General features: G+C 38.3%; 1 protein-coding gene across 1 annotated transcript; it reads left to right on the forward strand.

The window, feature by feature from the left end:
* Window positions 1-471: 471 nt before the first annotated feature.
* Window positions 472-19,728, forward strand: LOC140229969 (uncharacterized). Its single transcript, XM_072310168.1, has 16 exons — window positions 472-652; window positions 2,899-2,994; window positions 4,105-4,292; window positions 5,214-5,373; window positions 5,828-5,918; window positions 6,782-6,867; window positions 8,447-8,611; window positions 9,414-9,495; window positions 12,537-12,694; window positions 13,638-13,800; window positions 14,773-14,853; window positions 15,906-16,051; window positions 17,011-17,128; window positions 18,140-18,278; window positions 18,915-19,047; window positions 19,592-19,728. The coding sequence occupies exons 1-16, from the start codon at window positions 531-533 to the stop codon at window positions 19,707-19,709; spliced, it is 2,046 nt and encodes a 681-aa protein (XP_072166269.1). The 5' UTR covers window positions 472-530; the 3' UTR covers window positions 19,710-19,728.
* Window positions 19,729-19,973: the final 245 nt, after the last annotated feature.

Below are 19,973 nucleotides of genomic sequence, written 5' to 3' on the forward strand. Positions count from 1 at the left end.
ACCATTTAACTGTTATAGAAAAAAAAAAATGAGATGGATGAGAAGTGAAGAGGAGGCCTCATGAGCACTGCGGGGAGGGGGCCTCTTGAGTACCCAAGAGGTGCTCATGAGGGAGAGATAATAGCGCCAGCGACCCCAACACGTATTGGTTAATTGAACAGCGCCCCGGGTTTCCAAGGGAGAGAGTGCCTTGTGAGACAAAGCCCCCCTTGAACAGATTTCCCGGACTGAATTCAGCACTCTAGTCTAATAATGCCATTTATTCAGCATTGAGAGAAAGTATAAACTCTATTCGCCTATTTAGTTTTATGAAATGCCAATGGCTAAAATGCCAATGTTCTTTTTCCATTTTTTTTTTTTTTTTTTTTTTTTTTTTGTACTTGTGGACAAGTTGTGGTATCCTACCTGCCCTTTCTTGGGCTTTGCAGAAGCTGTAGTGGGACTTATTTGACAATCTTTGTCTGTACAGGCATTTTGACTGGGACTCACAAAGTTGTACAGTTGGTATCTTTACTAGCCAAAGCCAAAGGATGACGGACAAAAGAAGTGAGGTCGCCGCGGCTCTCCACGAGTGGGCCAGCAAGGAGATGCACTGCCTTCCCCAGGGAAAGTTTGTCAATGTCGCCATGCCAACGGCAGGGGACTTGGAAGAGTAAGTCAACAAACGGATTGCTCAGATTCATGTGTGCTCAACGTTGTGAGTTTTTCACTTTGAGTACATACAGTCACAGTGTAATGAGTAAATTTCACCATTGTCATGATGTTGCTCTTCAGTGTATACCGTCATGCTATATTCAAAGTCCATAGTCTTGTGAAAGAAGAGATGTAGCATGGACCATTCACTTCCAAGGACAGACAATGTATCATCTGACTAGAGTATAGCCTACAATAATTGTAATCAAGAAAGCCATAATATATCAGAAATTGTATGAGATGAACAAAGAATGTGTTGATAGCAATCTCAATCAGGTGACGACGCCATCTCATTTGATTAGTCACAGGAAGGATATTATAAACATGTGACCACTTCCATTCAATAATGAAAACTTTCTACATTACCTGGCTATTCATTTCAATTTTCAATTCAAAGTTCACAATTTGTTTTTTGTTATTGTTTCATTGATGCACTGAATATCTCAAGCCAATTTCTGCTACATGTCTTTATCCATATACGATGTAAACTGTACATGTAAATGAGCCATTTGTATGATTCATTCCATGTATTAGCCTTTGAGTCTTTGACTACTGTAAAAGTGGTTTCTTTCGCGTACAGAAACTTTCGCGGTTTCCATCAGTGTGGACTTTTTCGTGTGTTTAAATTCGCGGTCGGTAATGATAGTGTTGTACAAGCGACGAGTTCAAAACATTTTCGCATGATGTTAAATTCGCGGTTCAACCTCAAAGCGCGAAAAGCGCGAAAATAAAACCACCGCGAAAGAAACCACTTTTACAGTATTAATACTACCTTGATAGAAGTAGCAGTGTGTATCACTGCTCAGACATGGGATGTCCTCAGTTTTAGATTTGTGCATGTGTTTGCATGTACAATGTGTGTGTGTTTGTGTGTGTGTGTGTGTGTGGGTATTAGTGTAAAGTCAAGATCATAATACAGTTCGACCTCGATTATCCAACCTCCTTTTATCCGGAAATCTCTATTATCCGGACGCATTCACGCAGTGAAGGACTTTTTTTTTATCTAAATATTGTGAAAAACCAGTGACTTTAATATCTTTTCATGGATATATTTCACTAATTTCATAAGATGTGCATGATAGGTTTCTCAATATCTAATGAGGTAAAGGGCAATTCCGCAGTTAGGTGGACATGACATGGATAAAAGAAATGTGCCTCTTTATCTTACCCTTTAATCTAGGTATCAACTAATGCCATGGATGTTCACCAATCATTAGGGTCTTTCAAATTCAGTAGATTTTATTTTTCGTATTTATTGATTTTGTGAGATCTAAAACCATCATTTAAAATGTACATGTGGGACTGGGGACGCTGAAATTCACTTAAATGCAAATTACAGTGGGTTCCTTTGAAATTTTTTCCTCAAAGTTTTGCTAAAGGGTAAAAGATGAATACATTTAAATACTCCAGAAGTTATGTGACATTTTGTCAATTACAAAAGGGTGAAATGACCTGCGGAATTACTCCGGACAAATGTAACGTTACTAACCATAACGTTACTAACCATGCTTTTGGGGGTCTAGCTAAAAAATTATTGGTCGAACTGCTAAAAAAATTTGCATGAACATTTGTCATGATGCAATAATTGAAATTAATGCAACACTTTGTTTGAAGTAACTTGAATTTTTGCACATTTTTTGTTACAAGACATTGATTTTTTTGTCATGTCCTTTTTTCGTAACGTTACTAACCAGCCCTTTAAGTTGCTGTAGCAATTCTAATATTTCTTGGATTGTGTTCATTCTTTTCTGTATCATAAACCAGGGAAGGATGAACATGTTTTTGACATAATTTTGACTTGAAGTGAATAAATGGTAATTTAGTAGTAAAAACAAATATCTAAATTTGTTCAAATGTAACGTTACTAACTGCGGAATTGCCCTAAAGCATGTATGATTTTCACATAAAGACAATATACTTTATTTTTGTGAAGAAGGGACTACCATTTTGCACAGGCTAGCATAGATTACAGCACCGTTGCAGGGTACGCTACCTGCCTAGCTGCCAGTGCACTGGGACGGCAGCTTGGACGGCAGCTATATACATTAACATTGTGTCTCCCATATCCGGCCAATTCGCTTATCCGGATGAGTGCCGATCCAGACATGGCCAGATAATCGAGGTCAAACTGTACTCATTCTTCTGCAGTGAGACGCTTTATGTTAATTCACAATGTTTCTTTTTTACCGTTTATTTGTATTGCAGCATTTGTCGAGGTAACTTGCTTCCCATTTGGCAGTATGTTTTGGAGCATGTTTACTCCACACAGATGGTGCACAAGGTTAAAGGGAACTTGGCGATGTATCCTTTCAGTTATAAGAATCATATGAGATAGGATAACTGTATAACCAGAAATTTTTGTGTGCGTGAAACTTTCATTGTGATCATTGCAAGAAGTCAAGATGCACAAGAGTAGAATGCACACCAAAGTTGTTGTTTTTTTCAACACAATGTTTTGGAATGCCAGTGGCAATTCATGTTTCATGCCATGAAAAAGGCCGGGGCTCCAATTCATAAAGGTTTCGTGCCTTTAATGTTTCTGGTTTGACAGTATGCAATGCACCCTTTGTATTTCTGCCTGTCATCGGTAATGGACAGAGATCATAGATATGTTGGTATTCACCCTTTGCATTCATTCTTGTTAGAAAATTAGTAGAATGAACTTTTGAATTTTAACTTTAGCTTTAACTTAAAGTAACTTTTCAGTACTTTTGCATATTTTTTTTCTTTCAAGTGCATTTATAGTGACTGTTTATATCTCCACTTCATTTTCAAACAATGCACACTTTCTCCCCTATAAGCTCTGATTTACTATTTTTCATACTTCATCTACCTGTAGTTCATGAAACAGTTCTTCCAGAGGGAATAGGCCATCTCTATATATTATGAAGTTGATTTAAAGTGAGGATGATGTAACAGTTGTATACAGTGTTGCTTTCACCTCAGACTTCGGTTTATCCATTACCGTTATATTGATATTTTCACTCTTTATTTTCTTTTTTGATCTGCATATCAGTCATCTGACATGAATTGGCTTTGAATGTTGCAATGATGGTTTTCACTGAGTCCTATGTGTTGTTATGTTTGAGTACCTGGTACTGAGTATACTTCCAAATCAAAATGAGAGGTCAGTATGATTATTTAACTTGCAGAAATGCTAGCTAATTTTGTCAAAAGGTAAGTAAAAACACGTCATGTTTGTATTGCAACTGATTGACAAATTGCCCTACGTCGACGTCATGTTTGTAATGACTAAAGCAATCAGTCAATTCGTGCCTTACCAGAATGACTGTATTACTGACATTCAGGTTTAAAGATTGTTCTGGTTATGTAAGATCAAGTCCTGTATCGTGAGTATTAAACTGACCCAAACAAGTCATGTGACAGCTCCTTGACCAATGAGCTTGACAGGAAGGGTCATTTGGCCAAGAGCACCAGCTACAAGGTGAAGTATCAAGGAGACGCCAAGTTTTCGGCAGAGAGGGAGGACCTGATCAGGAAGCGGAGGGAACTGCAAGCCCAAGTGGCAGGGATCAAGTCAGACATTCGTCAGTTGGATCACTTCATCGAAGGTCTACAGAGGGAGCTCTTGTCAGCAGGTATCAGTGCCGTATATAAAGAGAGTCTGGCCAACTCGCTTTTCAGCTCATGAGTTTTGAAGCCTGTGTTTGGTCAAGACCGGTCCTGTGATATTCGTTGAGCCTTGTCGTTTCCAAAGTGCGCTCATACGCAGTGCCCATTGTTAACTACACCTCATTTGGCTTGGTCACATATTGTTACATCTGAGCGTACACGCTAACCCTCTAACACATAATATGCGCGGTAACGACATGGCGTCCAAATTAGTAGTTGTCCAGACTCTCTTTTATACAGCACTGCATGTACATGCGATAGAGAATGCATCAAATGATTATTGGTATGGAAGAACATTGATATCATGCAGCTTGGTATATATGTGACTTGAGAAAATTTGTCAAGAATTCCCTTTGAATTGGAACATACTCAAATAGCATGCTTATCAGAGAAGTTGTTATCCTCAGTTATAAACAGTCTTGAAACTACTGAATGGAGGATAAAATCATATGGTTGGTTTTACAAATGTAAAAAAGTGGTGTGTGTAGAATAATCACATTGCAAAGACTGCTTGTCAGTGCCAATGCTAATTGAACTCCAAACTCTTTGATTACAGGACCAATCAAATACTCTTTTTCATCAGATTGAAACATCATGCCATGGCTCAATTTTGAAAAAACAAAAAACAAAGAAAAAAGGAAAAAAAGCTGTAGGGTGTAACTTTCCCATAAGCTAAAGGTATGTCATACAGACAAGGTGTTGTATAAACACAAAATACAGCAACCTCGATGATTGAAACCAACTTTATCAAGGTCATTGTCATTGAAATAAATCAAATTGTTTTGTGTTTTATCGACATGAAAGATTGTGCATCATGTCTGTCTAGGGATTCATATTACATTTGAATGTAAATTCAAATGTAAATTTCTCTGTAATTCATATTACAGAGAAACAGTGCCAAACAAGTCAGGACCAGCTGTCTAACATTCACCAAAAGAGGGCGCTGTTGTCCCAGTACTCCAAAAACTGCAAAGCAGATGCGGCTCGCTACAAAGAATACCAAAGTCGACTTGAAGGCAAACTCCAGCAACTGCAGTCAGTCGGGAAGTAAGTGGAGACAAACGCATGCAAATACTGTAAATGTTGAATATTTTGCAGTTTTGCAGGAATAGTTTGCCTGATATCATGCTCAAGGGAACAGTTGCAAAACTCACAATGTATCTTTGAAGATATCATTTTTCTGTTCTTTTTTTTTTTTAGTGTACAAAATCAATGTCAAGAGAATAAACCATGAAATCTATACAAACGTGATTTTTCTTCTATGTGCTAAATATTTTGAAATGTCAGTAAGGACACATTTTTGGCCAAAATTGATCTTGTTCAGCAGTCACTGTCTGCCCGTCTTTGTTTTGTTCTTTTGTATTGATTTGATTGATTTGATTTATTGTCATTATTTGACATTAATGACATGATTTGATATATTGCCATTGATTTGATTTATTGTATTCTTCAAGTAAGATTTATATCACATTCATACCTTCATCATCTGTATCATGTTTAGGGAATCTCAGTCCAACACAAGATATTTCAGCAGACAAGGGGCCAGTCATGGGGAAAGAACGGAATCACCCACTCTCGAGACAGCTTGTACAGTAAGATTCCTCATAATTTATATTACTGTATCCTTTACACCGCAAGCTTTTAGTAAAATGCTTGCTGTGAATCAAGAGCTATGCTAGTATGCAGGGCATTTGTTGTATTTTGTGTTTCACGTACACTTGTACATAAACATGTGTATTGTAAAAGTTACTTTGTTCATATAATTACATTGGTGATGTATAACATTGTGAGCATGTAAAATCTGGGTTGCAAACTGTGTACATCTCTATTCACACTGTGGTGGTCAGTATTTAGACTTACCAACATGACTTGCAAAGTTTTATTTGTCAGTTTGCGAGGCTTTGTGGCTTTTTTAGCAAAACCATGTTAATCTAACCTCTCCGCCAAACGCAGTAGATAGATTTGAGGTTACATTACAATTTGTTTCGCTCAATATTTGATGGAAACCTAAAAACAGGGCTGTTACATTGACAAACCAGGCCACAAAGGTTATAGTATTCATAGTATTTTGGCCTGTGCTGATTGAAGAATCAGATATACCTTGAATGTTTATCTTTTTTACTGGATTCTGAAGAAATCGAGATGACAGGAAATGTATAGATTTTTGCTTTGATGCCTCAAAAGCTGCAGAAATTTAACTTGACCTCGGATTCATAGCTTTCACATTTTTCATAATGTTAACCAGTTTGGATGATGGCTTATAATATTGCAGAATAATCGTAACCAAAGCTTAAATGGAATCCAGTGTAAGATAGAAGATGTGTTCAACACATGTACGGCAGTCCCACTGAGAGGAGCTTTAATATGAATAATTGGTAAGAACTTTTGCTTCTTCTACCACTGCATTTGTAAATTTCTTAGTATACATGATGTGCCCACTTTGTTTATTCTTCAGAAAACTGTGCGAGAGACTTGTGGTGAAATCCAGTCTTTTTTGACACAGCTTCTACAAGGAGACTTTAGTCATGATCAGCAGGCAGTGTAAGTATTGAATTGAAGGGGTTTATTGATAAAAACATACACAGTAAAACATCACAGCCAACAGACTAAATTGCTGTTTATACTTTACAATAATTCAAAATTGCACTGAATTACACATGGAAAACTCTGAGGTATAAATATATATAATGTGGTAAATATGGACTTCGCCGAATGTACAAACTAATGATGTAATATGATTTTTAAAACAAGCCTTTTATTTGAAAATAAAATGCTGAGCTAAACCATATTGCTTTTTTTCATGACGGTTACGTGATTTGAAATCAGAGATGCAATTGTAATAGTGTGGAAATATGTTCCTCGGAAGATGTGTGTATTGTGAAAAGTGTCAGAATCTACTATCATAATTAGTTTCTATGTATCGATTTGTTTGTTGATGATTTTTTTTATTATTTTGTAAAGTGATATGTATTGTAATTTCCTGTGAAGCATGAGAAATAGATTTATTCCAAATCCAATTCCATTCATAATTATAGCAAACTACTAAATACGCCATATGTGACCCGCTACAACAAAAGGATCCTAAAGTCGCTGACGAGCGAGCCAAGCCCAGAAAAATGCCATTTTCAGGCCTTTCCTTTGATCATTTAGCTTCGAAATTTCAGCAGATGATAGAAGATACATTAGACTACAAAATTATGTTAAAACAGAATCCAAACGTTTTGACAGGTTTTGGTGATCTGTCTTCAAACTCGATTTTCTCGGCTCACCCTTCAGCGACTTTAGGATCCTTTTGTTGTAGCGGGTCACATATATTTAGTGAGTCTAAATTTTTGCAATTTGAGATTTCCCGCCGATTTTGGGAATGGTTAAATTGTGCAATATGAGAGTACACTACTGATCGGAGAAATGTGTATGTACGTGCCTGTCACATTCGTATCAGGGGCAGAGTCAATATTTTTGCATGCCTTTAAATTCACAAAAACAGCACCTGACTCGCAAAATTCGTGAAATATTTTGCATATACAGTGTCCCATTTTTAGACAGTGAAATAAAGTTTTGGTATGTGTAGATGTTGACAAAAACCAGTAGTATGTAAATGCTTGCATACATGATTCAGATGCTTTGACCCCTGAGATTTGGTCCTAATCATATGTACTTCTAAATATTCATTCACCCCCCCCCCCCTTCCAAAAACAACAACAACGATGCAATTAAGCTTTCCAATACTTAATTTACAATGACTTGTCTATGTAGGCAAAAATGTAATTATATGTGTGTACCATTTTCAAACTTAGCCTTACCATTAGTGTGACCCTTTTGCAAATCATGGATTTGACTTTTGTGAACTCAAAAGCCAGTATTGATATGTGGAATATATATGCACACACACACACACACACACACACACACAATTTAGCTACCTTGTTTAAAGGAAATATACCCCTCTTCCCCATCCCCCCCCCCCAGCTGTTAACAATTTGCTCTGACAATTGTTAGCAGGATATTTCATAGCATAGCGTAGTGCATAGCTAAGAGCAGATAAGACCAGATTTCTGCCCCTGAGAGGTTTCTAGTTTACTTGCTGAGTCCAGTTTTCATATTCCGCCCGTCCATTCAGACAACGGTCAAAGGACAAAATCTGGACACAGATCGAGCAGGTCATCGGTGAGAACTCGCCGCAAGACGTCTTGCAGTCGCTTGCCACCATCACCGCGGAAACCAGTCGGGACCTGAGACAAGCAACCTCCCGCATCGACATCAAGAAGGATGCGGAGGATTTGAGGTGGGTCACATGCCTCTGTCAGAGCATGATAAACACAGTCAATCTCCCTGAAAAGCTTAGGCAGGGCTCCACACTAACTTTTATTTTTGGTGACCCAAAGGCAAACATCCGACCTTTTTTGGTGGCCCGATCAGGCCACCAAATTCTTCATTTCTGAAATTTTGGTGGCCCGACATGCATTTTTGGTGGCCACGGGGCCACCGTTAGTGTCGAGCCCTGGCTTAGGTATTATTAGTTGCCCCCTGCTTGTTCTCAGAATATGGCACCAGTCCATGGATATATTGTCAGCTGAGAACCAAAAGGGCGCTATCGTGTTCTAAGATTTGAGTGTAAATAAAAACGAAACAATCAATTTTCATAAAATGAAAAGATTATTTAATCAAAAGTGGGTAAATTTTTAAGCATTGTTCTAAATATGAGGTAAAATAGTGCTCTTGTGGTTTAAATTAGTGAAAATGAAAATACATATATAGTTTATTCAAAATTGACACTGTAATGTAGAGGAGATTGAACTCTATAACATAATAACAATAACTCAATGCCCACCCCCCCCCCCCCCCATTGTGATAAATCCCTTCTGGGATTCAGTTGTTTAGTTTTTTATTGCAATTATGATACCTTGTTTGCTGTTGAGCATTGGTACCATTATCCCTCCACACTTTTTTATCTAAGGTGATAGGTAAGTAGATTGGATCTGCAAAGACAGTACAAGTCCAGATCTTCTTTTTAGTGGTGTTTGTGAAGGTCTGAAGTATTACCCCCCCCCCCCAACCATCTCCAGTTGTCATTCTTTACTCCCAAGGTTCAAATATGAGGCAAGACTACTCTCCATGGAAGCCCCTCCAAGCTCCAGCCCCTTAAGGAGTGTCCACCAAATGATTGAGGTAAATGATAATGGGGGAAAACATGCTAATCAGGCACTTGTAGCAAGAGTTTGTGCATGTAGCCAGTGTCAACGCATTTAGCGAGAGATGCCCATTGGCTAGCTGTCCATACATCCAGTAAATTTACCAAGCATCCAATACCCGGAGCATACATGAAAATGAACATTTTGGAGACTTATACATGCAACCATTGATATACAAAATGAAATATGGGACCAAGGATTTTTTCTGTAAATTATGATAATTTAAAGTGGATTCTAAAAACATGAGAGAAAACTGAGCAGGGCAGAGTTGTCATGGTGGTACACCAACCACCTAAGTTTGCAATTCATGCTTAACTGAAAAAGCACTTTTAGAGCGCAGACCTCCCCCAAACAGCTCATTTCCACCCATGCGCAGATACTGAGAAACGAATTTCCCATTACATGTATAGAAGCCTTTTGTTTATGTCATCTGCTTCCAACTTAGAAGGATCAGACTCATGACATACTGTACAACAATCCACATTTCTCTGTGACCGCTTAACCAAATTCAATTCAATTCAATTCGTTTATTCATCTCATTTTTGGATAAAACAATACAACAGTATTGGATTTTACAATACACAAAAGGATAATCAATCATTTACATATAACAGTGAAAATGAAAAAAGAGAACTTGAGAAAAGCCAAAAGGCCTTGTGAAGTAAGTTCCCTTACGATTATGCACAAAATAATTGATTTTGAAGGTACAAAGTGTAGACATAGACAGAAAACCAACAAATACAACAAAACATAACATAACAAAACAAAACAAAAACATAAGACAAATGATATGATGAATTGACTATGACTATGTGTGATTTGCTAGAAGGTATATTTTCAAAAATTTCTTAAATGAAGACAGGCTATTGCGTGAACAAATATCTCTAGGAATTGAATACCAGATTAACGGAAATTGGTGACGTACGGAGTTTGAAACCAGATTTGTTTTTACTACCCACATATGAAATCTATTGCAATTTCGTGTATTGTATTTGTGAATTTCATTATTAGTTGAAAACATACATGAAATATTATGAGGTAACATATCTTTGAAATAATAAAATCCCAACACAGCGGTATTATAAGTATACAAATCAAATATATTCAAAGTATTAAATTTACGAAAAAGAGGAGCCGAATGAGCAAGATAATGACTACCAGAGCATATTCGTAATGCTTTTTTCTGCAATTTATGTAAAACTTCTATCTTGGTTTTATTATATTTGCCCCATACAGATACACAATAATTAAGATACGGAAGCATAAATGTATTATACAGCAAAAAAAGTGCAAACTCTGGAAGAATATTTTTCAATCTATATAATATACCTACACATTTAGATACCTTATTTGCTACATTCGTTATATGTACATCCCAATGCATATTACTCTGAATATAAACACCAAGAAAATTTACCGAATCAACTTTCTTTAGAGGAACAGAATCAATAGAACATATCACATCATCAAAAATGTAATTATCATCACAAACATTACGGTGAAATATAACATAATTTGTCTTAACAAGATTAACAATTAATTTATTTACTTTAAACCAATTACTAACTTTATCTAACTCCTGATTAACTTTAATCTCAATATCAATCAAAGTTGGATGAGTGTAAAACAAAGTAGTATCATCAGCATACATCACATACTTAAACATAGTAGAACTTTGAACAATATCATTAATATAAATCAAAAACAATAAAGGACCTAAAATAGAACCTTGCGGAACACCACAGGTTATTAATGAATAATTTGAGGAACAATTCTTAAATGATGTATATTGAAATCTATCAGACAAATAATTTTTAAACCAGAGTAAAGGTGTCCCACGTACCCCATAATGTTCTAACTTATATAAAAGAATAGTATGATCAACAACATCAAAAGCTTTTGACAAATCCATAAATATTCCAATTGCATATTTGTTAAGGGTTAGAGCAGAAATAATCTTATCTTGTAAATCTATAACAGCATGAGTGGTTGAATGATTTCGTCTGAAGCCATATTGACAGTTAGAAAGTATATCAAATTTTATTAGAAAAGAATACAGACGGTTATATATACACTTTTCAAGTAGTTTTGATATGACAGGGAGAACTGATATAGGTCTATAGTTTTGTAATAAATGCGGGTCATCTTTCTTGTATATTGGAATAATTTTTGCAATTTTCAATTTTGTTGGGACATCACCAGAACTTAAAGACAAATTAAATATATAAACAAGAGGTTTAACAATGGAAAATATTATTTGTTTCAAAATATTACAACTTAGATTGTCAAAACCACAAGAATACGTTGTTTTTAAAGCATTACAAATTTCCAAGAGTTCACTCTCTGTGGTAGGGTTAAAAAATAAAGAATGGAAAAAATCACATTGGAGATAATCTTTAAAATGCATATCAGAACTAGGTTTTGATAAAGATAATAATGTTTCATTACAAATATTTGTGAAATATGAATTAAAATTGTTTGCAATCATTTGAGAACCTGTTATTTTTTCATCATTTCTTAGAAAAAATGTAGGCATTTCCTTTGGTGATTTATTAAGCAGTGAATTTATAACAGACCAAGTTTTATTCACATTATTTCTATTTTCATTTAATTTACTACAATAAAATTTTTTCTTGGCGTGTCGTAATAAATTATTTACTTTATTCCTATAGTCTTTATATTTCTTTTCATTTGTCAAAGATCTATTACATAAAAATTTCTTATATAATTTATGCTTCTTATTTATACACCGAAGATGAAAAGGAGTTATCCACGGTTTGCGAATCTTTTTCTTTTTTACTTTCATTAAGGGAAATATATCATATAAAAAATTCAATTTTGCAATGAATATATCATATGCTGCAGTTGGGGTTTTCTGCAAAATAGAGCTAAGATGTTATATTTTGAGACCCTGAAGTAACAATTAGACAGTTTAATCATTTTGGGTGTTATTAATGCGAAAATCTGATTGTAATTTTTTTTTTTTTTTTTGGACATACTGTATTTCCTCCCCTCAAGGAGAAGCAGCTGGCCCACATCGACACCTTCAAGGAAGGGGAGAAAAGCCGCAACAGGGCCTGGAGGCTAGACAAACAGCTAACCAAGATGGCGGCATCGGTGGACGCCAAGCTGGTCACCATGTTCGCCGGTAACCCCGGAGCACTTGACCTCGCAAGGTATTACGATGATATCATTATCTGTGGATGAAGGTAGCTCTCATTTAGGGTAATGGCCCTCCTCTTTGTTGCTGTATTGAATTTTGACGGTTCATTTCCAACCTCTCATCATTACTAAAGCTGGACATCAGCTGTCTGATTGTAATTGTTTTTCCAGTCTTTTATTTGTCCGTACCCATACGTGTTTCTCTGAAATATAATTGTGACCTGCCACAACAAGAGGATCTTAAAGCTGCTGGTGGATCCTTTTGTTGTAGCGAGTCACAATCTGTCTCAGTTTATTTCTCCTCCATAAACATTAAGAGAGCCAGCTACAGCAACACAATGTTTTGAGATGGTCAGCATTGGAAGTTTAAATGCAATCAACTGTGCAGAATTTTAGGCATTCAAACACTATTTTTACCTTGTAAATCTATAGGTTTCGATTTCAAACACATTGCAACGCGAGTATGGTATAATATCAAACTTGTAGTTTTCTAGCAAATGTTAATTTCCCGATTTTGTGCCAAATCACATATCTTCCAGATTTTTGTCCTGTCTTCATATTTGTGCCTTTAATAATCAAGGTAATGCAGTGATGAGTCACCTACACTTTGTGTGTGAATACAACTAATGTTTGCTCACTTCAGTTTTGGTATCCTGTTGCACCTTACAAAGTACTGCAAAAGTGGAAATTTTCAGGCCAGTAATTTTCTGTGCGCAGCCAGGTATGATGAATTTGGTGTGTTTTCAATTTCGCGGGATCAAAACATGAAATACAACAAGGAAAAACTTTGCGGGCTTTTTATTTTCAAGCGAGCTTCATGAAACATTCTACTTTTACAATAGATCCTGTATAGAGTTGAGTTGATATTAAAACTTGCATGGAAAGTTGCACACTTCGTGCATGAACCCACCCATCCCTGTCTCTCATATGATTACATGGTCTCATTTACCTACTCAGAAAACTGTTTAGCACAGAGATGGAACTGACCTCCTCCAAGGCAGCCCTCCAGTGTTTGGGAAGCCTCAAGCAGGACCTGTCTGAGGTGGCTGCCTCCAAGGGACAGGCCAAGGAGATACTCTATGCCAAGTACAAGAAGATTCAAGACTTCAAGGGACTGAGTGTAAGGCAAACTACAGTGGACTCCAGTTATAACAAAATCCTTGGGACCGCCAGTTTCCTTTCATTTTATCGAAATTTTGTTACAAGCGAACAAATGAACAAAAAAAAAAAAAAAAAACATAGAGCGGATAAAGTTTTTTTATTTCGTTGTAACAAGAATTTTGTTATAACTGTGTTTGTTATAATGGGAGTGCACTGTACAAGAATATGTTACATAGAGCTATAATGCTCTTTTGGTTCATGTTCTGATTAACTGACTTTCAAATCACAAATAGAAGTCCAGATCAGGCCTTGTGTAACATTCTTGGATAAAACGATTCTTGACACAGTTTCATTTTTTCTGGCTGTTGTGATTAGGTGACAGTCAAAACTTGTTTCATGAAGTCCGTAGAACATGCTTGGAAGGAATCTAAATCTTGTTTTTATGTTGCATAGTGTATCCGTTAAAATGGTTTATAGTCAAACCACAAGACATACTGTCAAAAGACTAAATTCTGGTCAACTGGACCCTTTGAACTGAATACTAAATACAAGTGTGCTTTATATAGCCTGTGATGTGGGAAATCTCAAACTTTTCTCCTGGAAAGAAATAATTCTTGCTTCTCATTGCGTCACTGGTTGTCGATCGTGTAACAAACCACCTGTGAAATTGTCTTACAAGTCCCAATTTGCAAAATATATGGTATATCCCATAGTTGGTCACAAGCAATAATACAGTCTGCTATTACCATTGGGAATGTGCCTGTGCCTGTAAACAATATTAATAGTATTTCAATTTGGTGGTCCCCAGAAGGTAAAAGAAGCTAGGCAGTTTCCTAACCTTATTTGCGTCATTCAGAATTTTAATCTTTTGTTTTCGCCCTCCAGTGGCCTTTCGTTTTGTGTAGGTTTTGATACATCCATACACCAATGCTTCATCTGAAAAAGCAAGTTATGTGTTACCATTAGTCTCTGTTCTTTTGTTTCCCTGCAGGATAAGAAGCAGAATCTTATTCGAGTACTCGTCAGGCAGAATATGGACGCCTCAAAGAAACTGGAGGAGAAACAGAAAGAGGTATAAAAGAGGGTCCCTCTCTCTCTCTCTCGCCATCCGCCGATATCAAACTTTGGTTTCCTGTATTTTACTGCTTCCAAGCCTGCCTGCTACTGCAGGTGGATGGGGGGGGGGGGGAGGAAAGGGGGAGAGAGACTTCTCTCTTTGTATGCCAACAAGGAAGAGTAAAAGTCTAGCCTGCCTGATTTGGGATGACTTCTGACAATTGGGATGCAGTTAGTTACACGCACAGGGAGTTCCTTAATTGCTTGTGTAAGAATCTCCTGACTTTACTGTCTGAATGTTGGCAGCCCTTTTACTGTGTTCGGCTTCACAATTTAAACCCTTGTCATTCCTTTGAGTGTTTTCACAGGTCTGATATGATGAGGTTGATTAGAAAGAAAAAAAAAATGCTATTTGTATAAAGCAAAATTGGTGGTGCAGATATTGTCTGTAGGCACATAAAGGGCTGATAAAACATCACCAGTGTCATAATATGGTAAAGGATGGCAAGTTTGTGTGTATTGCCTCCTGTTCACAGTGGTGTTATATTGCCCTCATGCCACTTATGTATCAGTGATACCATGCAGTGTATCATAGCGTCATATCAAGAGGTTGGGATATTTCTCTTTTCAGGTACCACATTGATTTTAGAACTGAAATATGAAAATCGTGCCTTCTTTAAAACCTTTGAACATTCTTCAACCTTCAGACAATCTTCAACTCCTGCCTTGGAGTGCCTTCAGCTTTTATGATGCAGAGTCAGAAATGGCTGATATGAGCAGAAATTAAACTGAAATGTTTGAGTGAAATTTAATGACACTTCATGCTTATTTCAATCTTATCTGAATCAAAAGAGATTGTCTTGATTTTTATTGTAATGTAATCCCACTAGCTGTTGCATTTTAATACTTGCATGTGATACCACACTGCAGCACAAAATTGTTAGTGCCACCACTCGGTAACCAGTAGTGATAAATATCGGTCATAAAAACATGCCTTTTGGTGATGATTGCTGACTTCAGAACGTTCTGTGGTAACTCTTCCAAAATCTCGCCTCTGTGTTTCACCAGCTGGGCAGGTACATGGAGAGCAAGCTGTGTTCTCACAAGGCGGGAGCCGATGCCATGACAGCCAACCTGCACAACAGTGTGAGCAAGGAGGTGGAACAATTTGCCAGTTTGCCGCTACACCTGTTGCAAGTTACTGCTCTCTCTAGGTGAGAACCCATTCACAGAAGGTCTTTTCATCTGCCAGCCAGCACGGAGTGTAAAAGAGTATAGACACAGTTGGTGTTGGTGATGGTAGTGGTGATGGTGGTGATGGTGGTGCTGGTGGTGTTGGTGGTGGTGTTAATGGTAGTGGTGGTGTTGATGGTAGAGATGGTTGTGGATGTTGGTGGTGGTGCTGATGGAAGTGGTGATGATAGTGGTGGTGTTGATCGTAGAGGTGTTTATGGATGTTAATGTTGGTGCTGATAGTAATGATGGTGGTGTTTATGTCGGTGATGGGTGGTGCTGGTGTCAATGGTAGTGGTGGTGTTGATTGTAGAGATGGTTGTGGATGTTGATGGTGGTGGTGCTGATGGAAGTGGTGATGATAGTGGTGGTGTTGATCGTAGAGGTGTTTGTGGATGTTAATGTTGGTGCTGATAGTAATGATGGTGGTGTTTATGTCGGTGATGGGTGGTGCTGGTGTCAATGGTAGTGGTGGTGTTGATTGTAGAGCTGGTTGTGGATGTTGATGTTGGTGATGCTGATGATAGGGGTGGTGCTGGTGGTGGTTTATATGGCAGTGGTGGTGTTGATGGTGGAGGCATTGATGGTAGAGGTGATGGTGGTAGTGGTGGTGTTGATGTTGGTGATCGTGGTGGTGGTGGTGGTATTGTTATTGCTGTGAGTGTTATTGATGTGGATGTTGGAGTTGGTTTTGATGCTGCTGCTACTCCTAGTGTTTCTCTTTTAATTGGCTGCTGATTTAGTTATTTTTATCTGAGGCAGATGCACATTATGCCAACATGACAAGTAGATACTTAACAGTACCAAGAAGAGAGATCTAAGGAGAGATGCATTTTTCTATGTATTTAGCATTGCCTTCTTTAGTGCCAAGTATCTTCAATTCTCAAGGGGAAGGTTATACTGCAGGCTGTAAGGGTCATGTCCTTTGTCTCATTCACAGTGAAGAGACTGTCCCAGTGTATCAGCTGTCAATCAACAGACTGACTGACCAATCAGCGGCGGCAGGGGGCGGAGTCCTGCAGGAAGCCCTGACAGCATTGGGCTTCCCAATGTACAAGGTGAGAGGCATCATTCATACCTGCCAACTGTTCCCATTTGAAAAGAATATAGGACATATGTTCCTATCAAATATGATAGCATTATTCAAAACTCAGGGAAATATTGTCATCAGCAATTTGTATGACTTGCACGCCTCCATACACACACCATGAGAAAAAAGGCTCAAAAATTGTTAAGAACCAAGATAAAACACAGATGAAATAAATCGAGCATCTTTTGCCTCAATCTACCCTATATGCCAAGGCAAGCTGCTCATTTTTACAAAATCCTTCTCATCACCTTGACTGAAGTATGTGATCCTGCTAGAAATGATAAATAAGAGTTATTTAACTGGACATTTTAAAGTGATGATGTCATCAACTGCCGATTCTCCCACTAGCTTGTGTATGAAAGAATACTTTAATAATTTACTTATTTTGCTGAAAAATTTTGTAAACTACCAAAACCCTTTCCCCGTGACAGACTTCTTTGCTAGATTATTTGCAGCACAGCAAAACTATGATGAAAAGGGCACAAGTTTTCCTGTTTGATGTCATGTCATAGAAGGAATTTTCCTGAAGATTAGTGTGTACTGTATGTCATTTTGAGACGTGCAAACTACTGCTGTGTCATAAAAATGTAAAATGAAATTCCATAACCTCCTTACATCAGGTCTGAATTTGACGAAGCTTGCCGTAATGTTTGTGTCTGATTTTACTCTATCTTACGGTATTTCAGCCGTCTTTAACGTGATGTGAAAGTGCACACACTTCGATCCTTGTGAATTCAAAACTCAGTTTTGATAGAGGACTTTCTGTAATATCGAGTGGCTACCTTTTTTGCACTGTATTAACCCATTGAGGATGGGCTGATTTTGCTATGATACGCATATCCCATAGACACCTGCCCGAGTATACTCGTCTTCAACAGGTTAAAGATTTGATAATGTCTGAAAAGTCAAAGATTTGCGTCTATCTTACTACTAGCCCATCACAAAGAAATTCTGATGGCCATGTCTACTCAATCCACAGGCTCCAGAATGTCTGCTCCCATACCTGACTGATCTCAAGACTGAGATGACAGACATCCAGGGTATCATTGACTCCCAAGGAGTCATCGGCTGCTATGGCGATGACCAATCTGGCAAGGACATCATCAAGCACATCCAAGGTGAGATGCAGTATACTCATTTGAGAGTATGAACAATTTGCTCCAAGTTCTTACACAACTCCGTCACTGCACATTGCAGATGTCTTGCTTGATGGATGATACCTGGGATCTGTCCAATTTGGTTCCTGAGTAGATTTGTTCAGACCGTCTCTTAACCCGTTGAGGACGAGTCCCAAGTATACTCCGGCAAGCGTCTATGGGAAATGCATGTTGTAGCAAAATCAAACCGTCTTCAACGGGTTAAGTTTCTGTCTTCTCCCCATCCCATTAGCTTCTGTGTTTTCCTGTATATGGCACATACAGAGTGCATGTTTATGTTCCCTGCTCCCGCAACAATTGCTCTGGTCATATTTTCTCCAAAGAGGGTTAGGGTTGTGATAGGGTTTAAAGTTTATTTTGATGTGAAAATTAGGATTAGGGTTAGGGTTATGTTGGAGGATACAATTTATGTTTGGCTTAGCATGCAGATATTTCATGGGAGTAATTGTCGCAGAAGCAAATGTCATGGAAGCGTTCTCAGCTCTATCAGAGAATATAACATGACAAGTAGCCAATGATGTCGTCAAAAATTGACAGTAGCCAAGGGAAGAGGGTCAACGAAGCTTCTATGACCTTTGACCTCTGACCCCTTTGCAGGTCTGTGCCAGGAAGTTGGGGCCCACGACGAGGAGCAGCTGAGGCGGCTCCATCCTGTGCTGCAGCAGAGACTGACAGAGTCCTCCTCGGCCATCAGGCGCTGCGAGCAGGCCAGGGAGCACATGGAGGCCTGGTGAGTCCTGGATCCCGTTTTGTAAAACTTGTCATCAGTAACAACTGCCACATATCTATGACAAATTGCTCTCAGCCAACCAGATTCAAGTATTTCAGTAGCTTATAATAACTATCATAACTTGTTATTGATAACAAGTTTCATGAAACAGGGCCCTGGTGGTGGTGCGATGGGATGGGGGGGGGGGGGGGGACAAACTTTGGTTTTGGGAGGGGCGGTGCCAATGCCACACATCAAGTTATCAATCGATCAACTATACAAAAGATACAGAAAGGGTAATGCAAATTTCAGTTGATTTGAGCACACATCTTGTATTTATTCTTTTACTTCTACTTCTGCCTCGGTACTCAACAGAAGTAGGAACCACTTTTCCTTCTAAACCCACCACTGAATTTGTCTTTATGAATATTCGAATTACACTCATTCCCTTGCATCTCTCTTTTACCCTCTTACAACCCACCACTCAAAATGCAATGACAGTCTACACAGAGAGGTTGTCTGTGGTGATTAGTCTAAAATTCTCTGTTCTTCTCCACATTCCAAGGTGGGACCAGCCATCGCAGCATCTGACCCCGTGGCTCAAGGTCGAAGGTCACAGCATGCAGCAGTGGCTGGACAAGTGGACGATGGCCGCATCCCAGCTCAGACATTTGGCCAAGTGATTTGTTGACCACTGCTGACCGCAGCCAGAGACTCCAACTCTCCCGCTTGAGATTCAGTTTCTCCCACCCTGGCTCTGTGTCTCCCGCTTGAAATGATTTCTTACTTAGTATCATCGTATGTTGAAAGATAAGCCTTAGATAGCATGAGAGAGCATCTAGAATCCTAGAGCTTCCAGGGCCCTTAAGCAGGCCCTGGACCCTGGCTGCAAGGAACTTCGCACTCACAATGCGCGCTTCGAGCATATCAAGTTGGAGTCTCCCGTT

The sequence above is a fragment of the Diadema setosum genome, chromosome 6, assembly GCF_964275005.1.
Source record: "Diadema setosum chromosome 6, eeDiaSeto1, whole genome shotgun sequence".
In the NCBI taxonomy this organism is placed as follows: Eukaryota; Metazoa; Echinodermata; class Echinoidea; order Diadematoida; family Diadematidae; genus Diadema; species Diadema setosum.

What these genes read in the sequence shown, in the direction of transcription:
- LOC140229969 (XM_072310168.1), top strand. Translation starts at nt 531, where the DNA reads ATGACGGACAAAAGAAGTGAGGTCGCCGCGGCTCTCCACGAGTGGGCC. An exon ending in AGTCATGATCAGCAGGCAGT is followed by an intron (nt 6,868 to 8,446) that starts GTAAGTATTGAA and finishes CCGTCCATTCAG; the next exon opens with ACAACGGTCAAAGGACAAAA. An exon ending in CAAGTTACTGCTCTCTCTAG is followed by an intron (nt 16,052 to 17,010) that starts GTGAGAACCCAT and finishes TCTCATTCACAG; the next exon opens with TGAAGAGACTGTCCCAGTGT.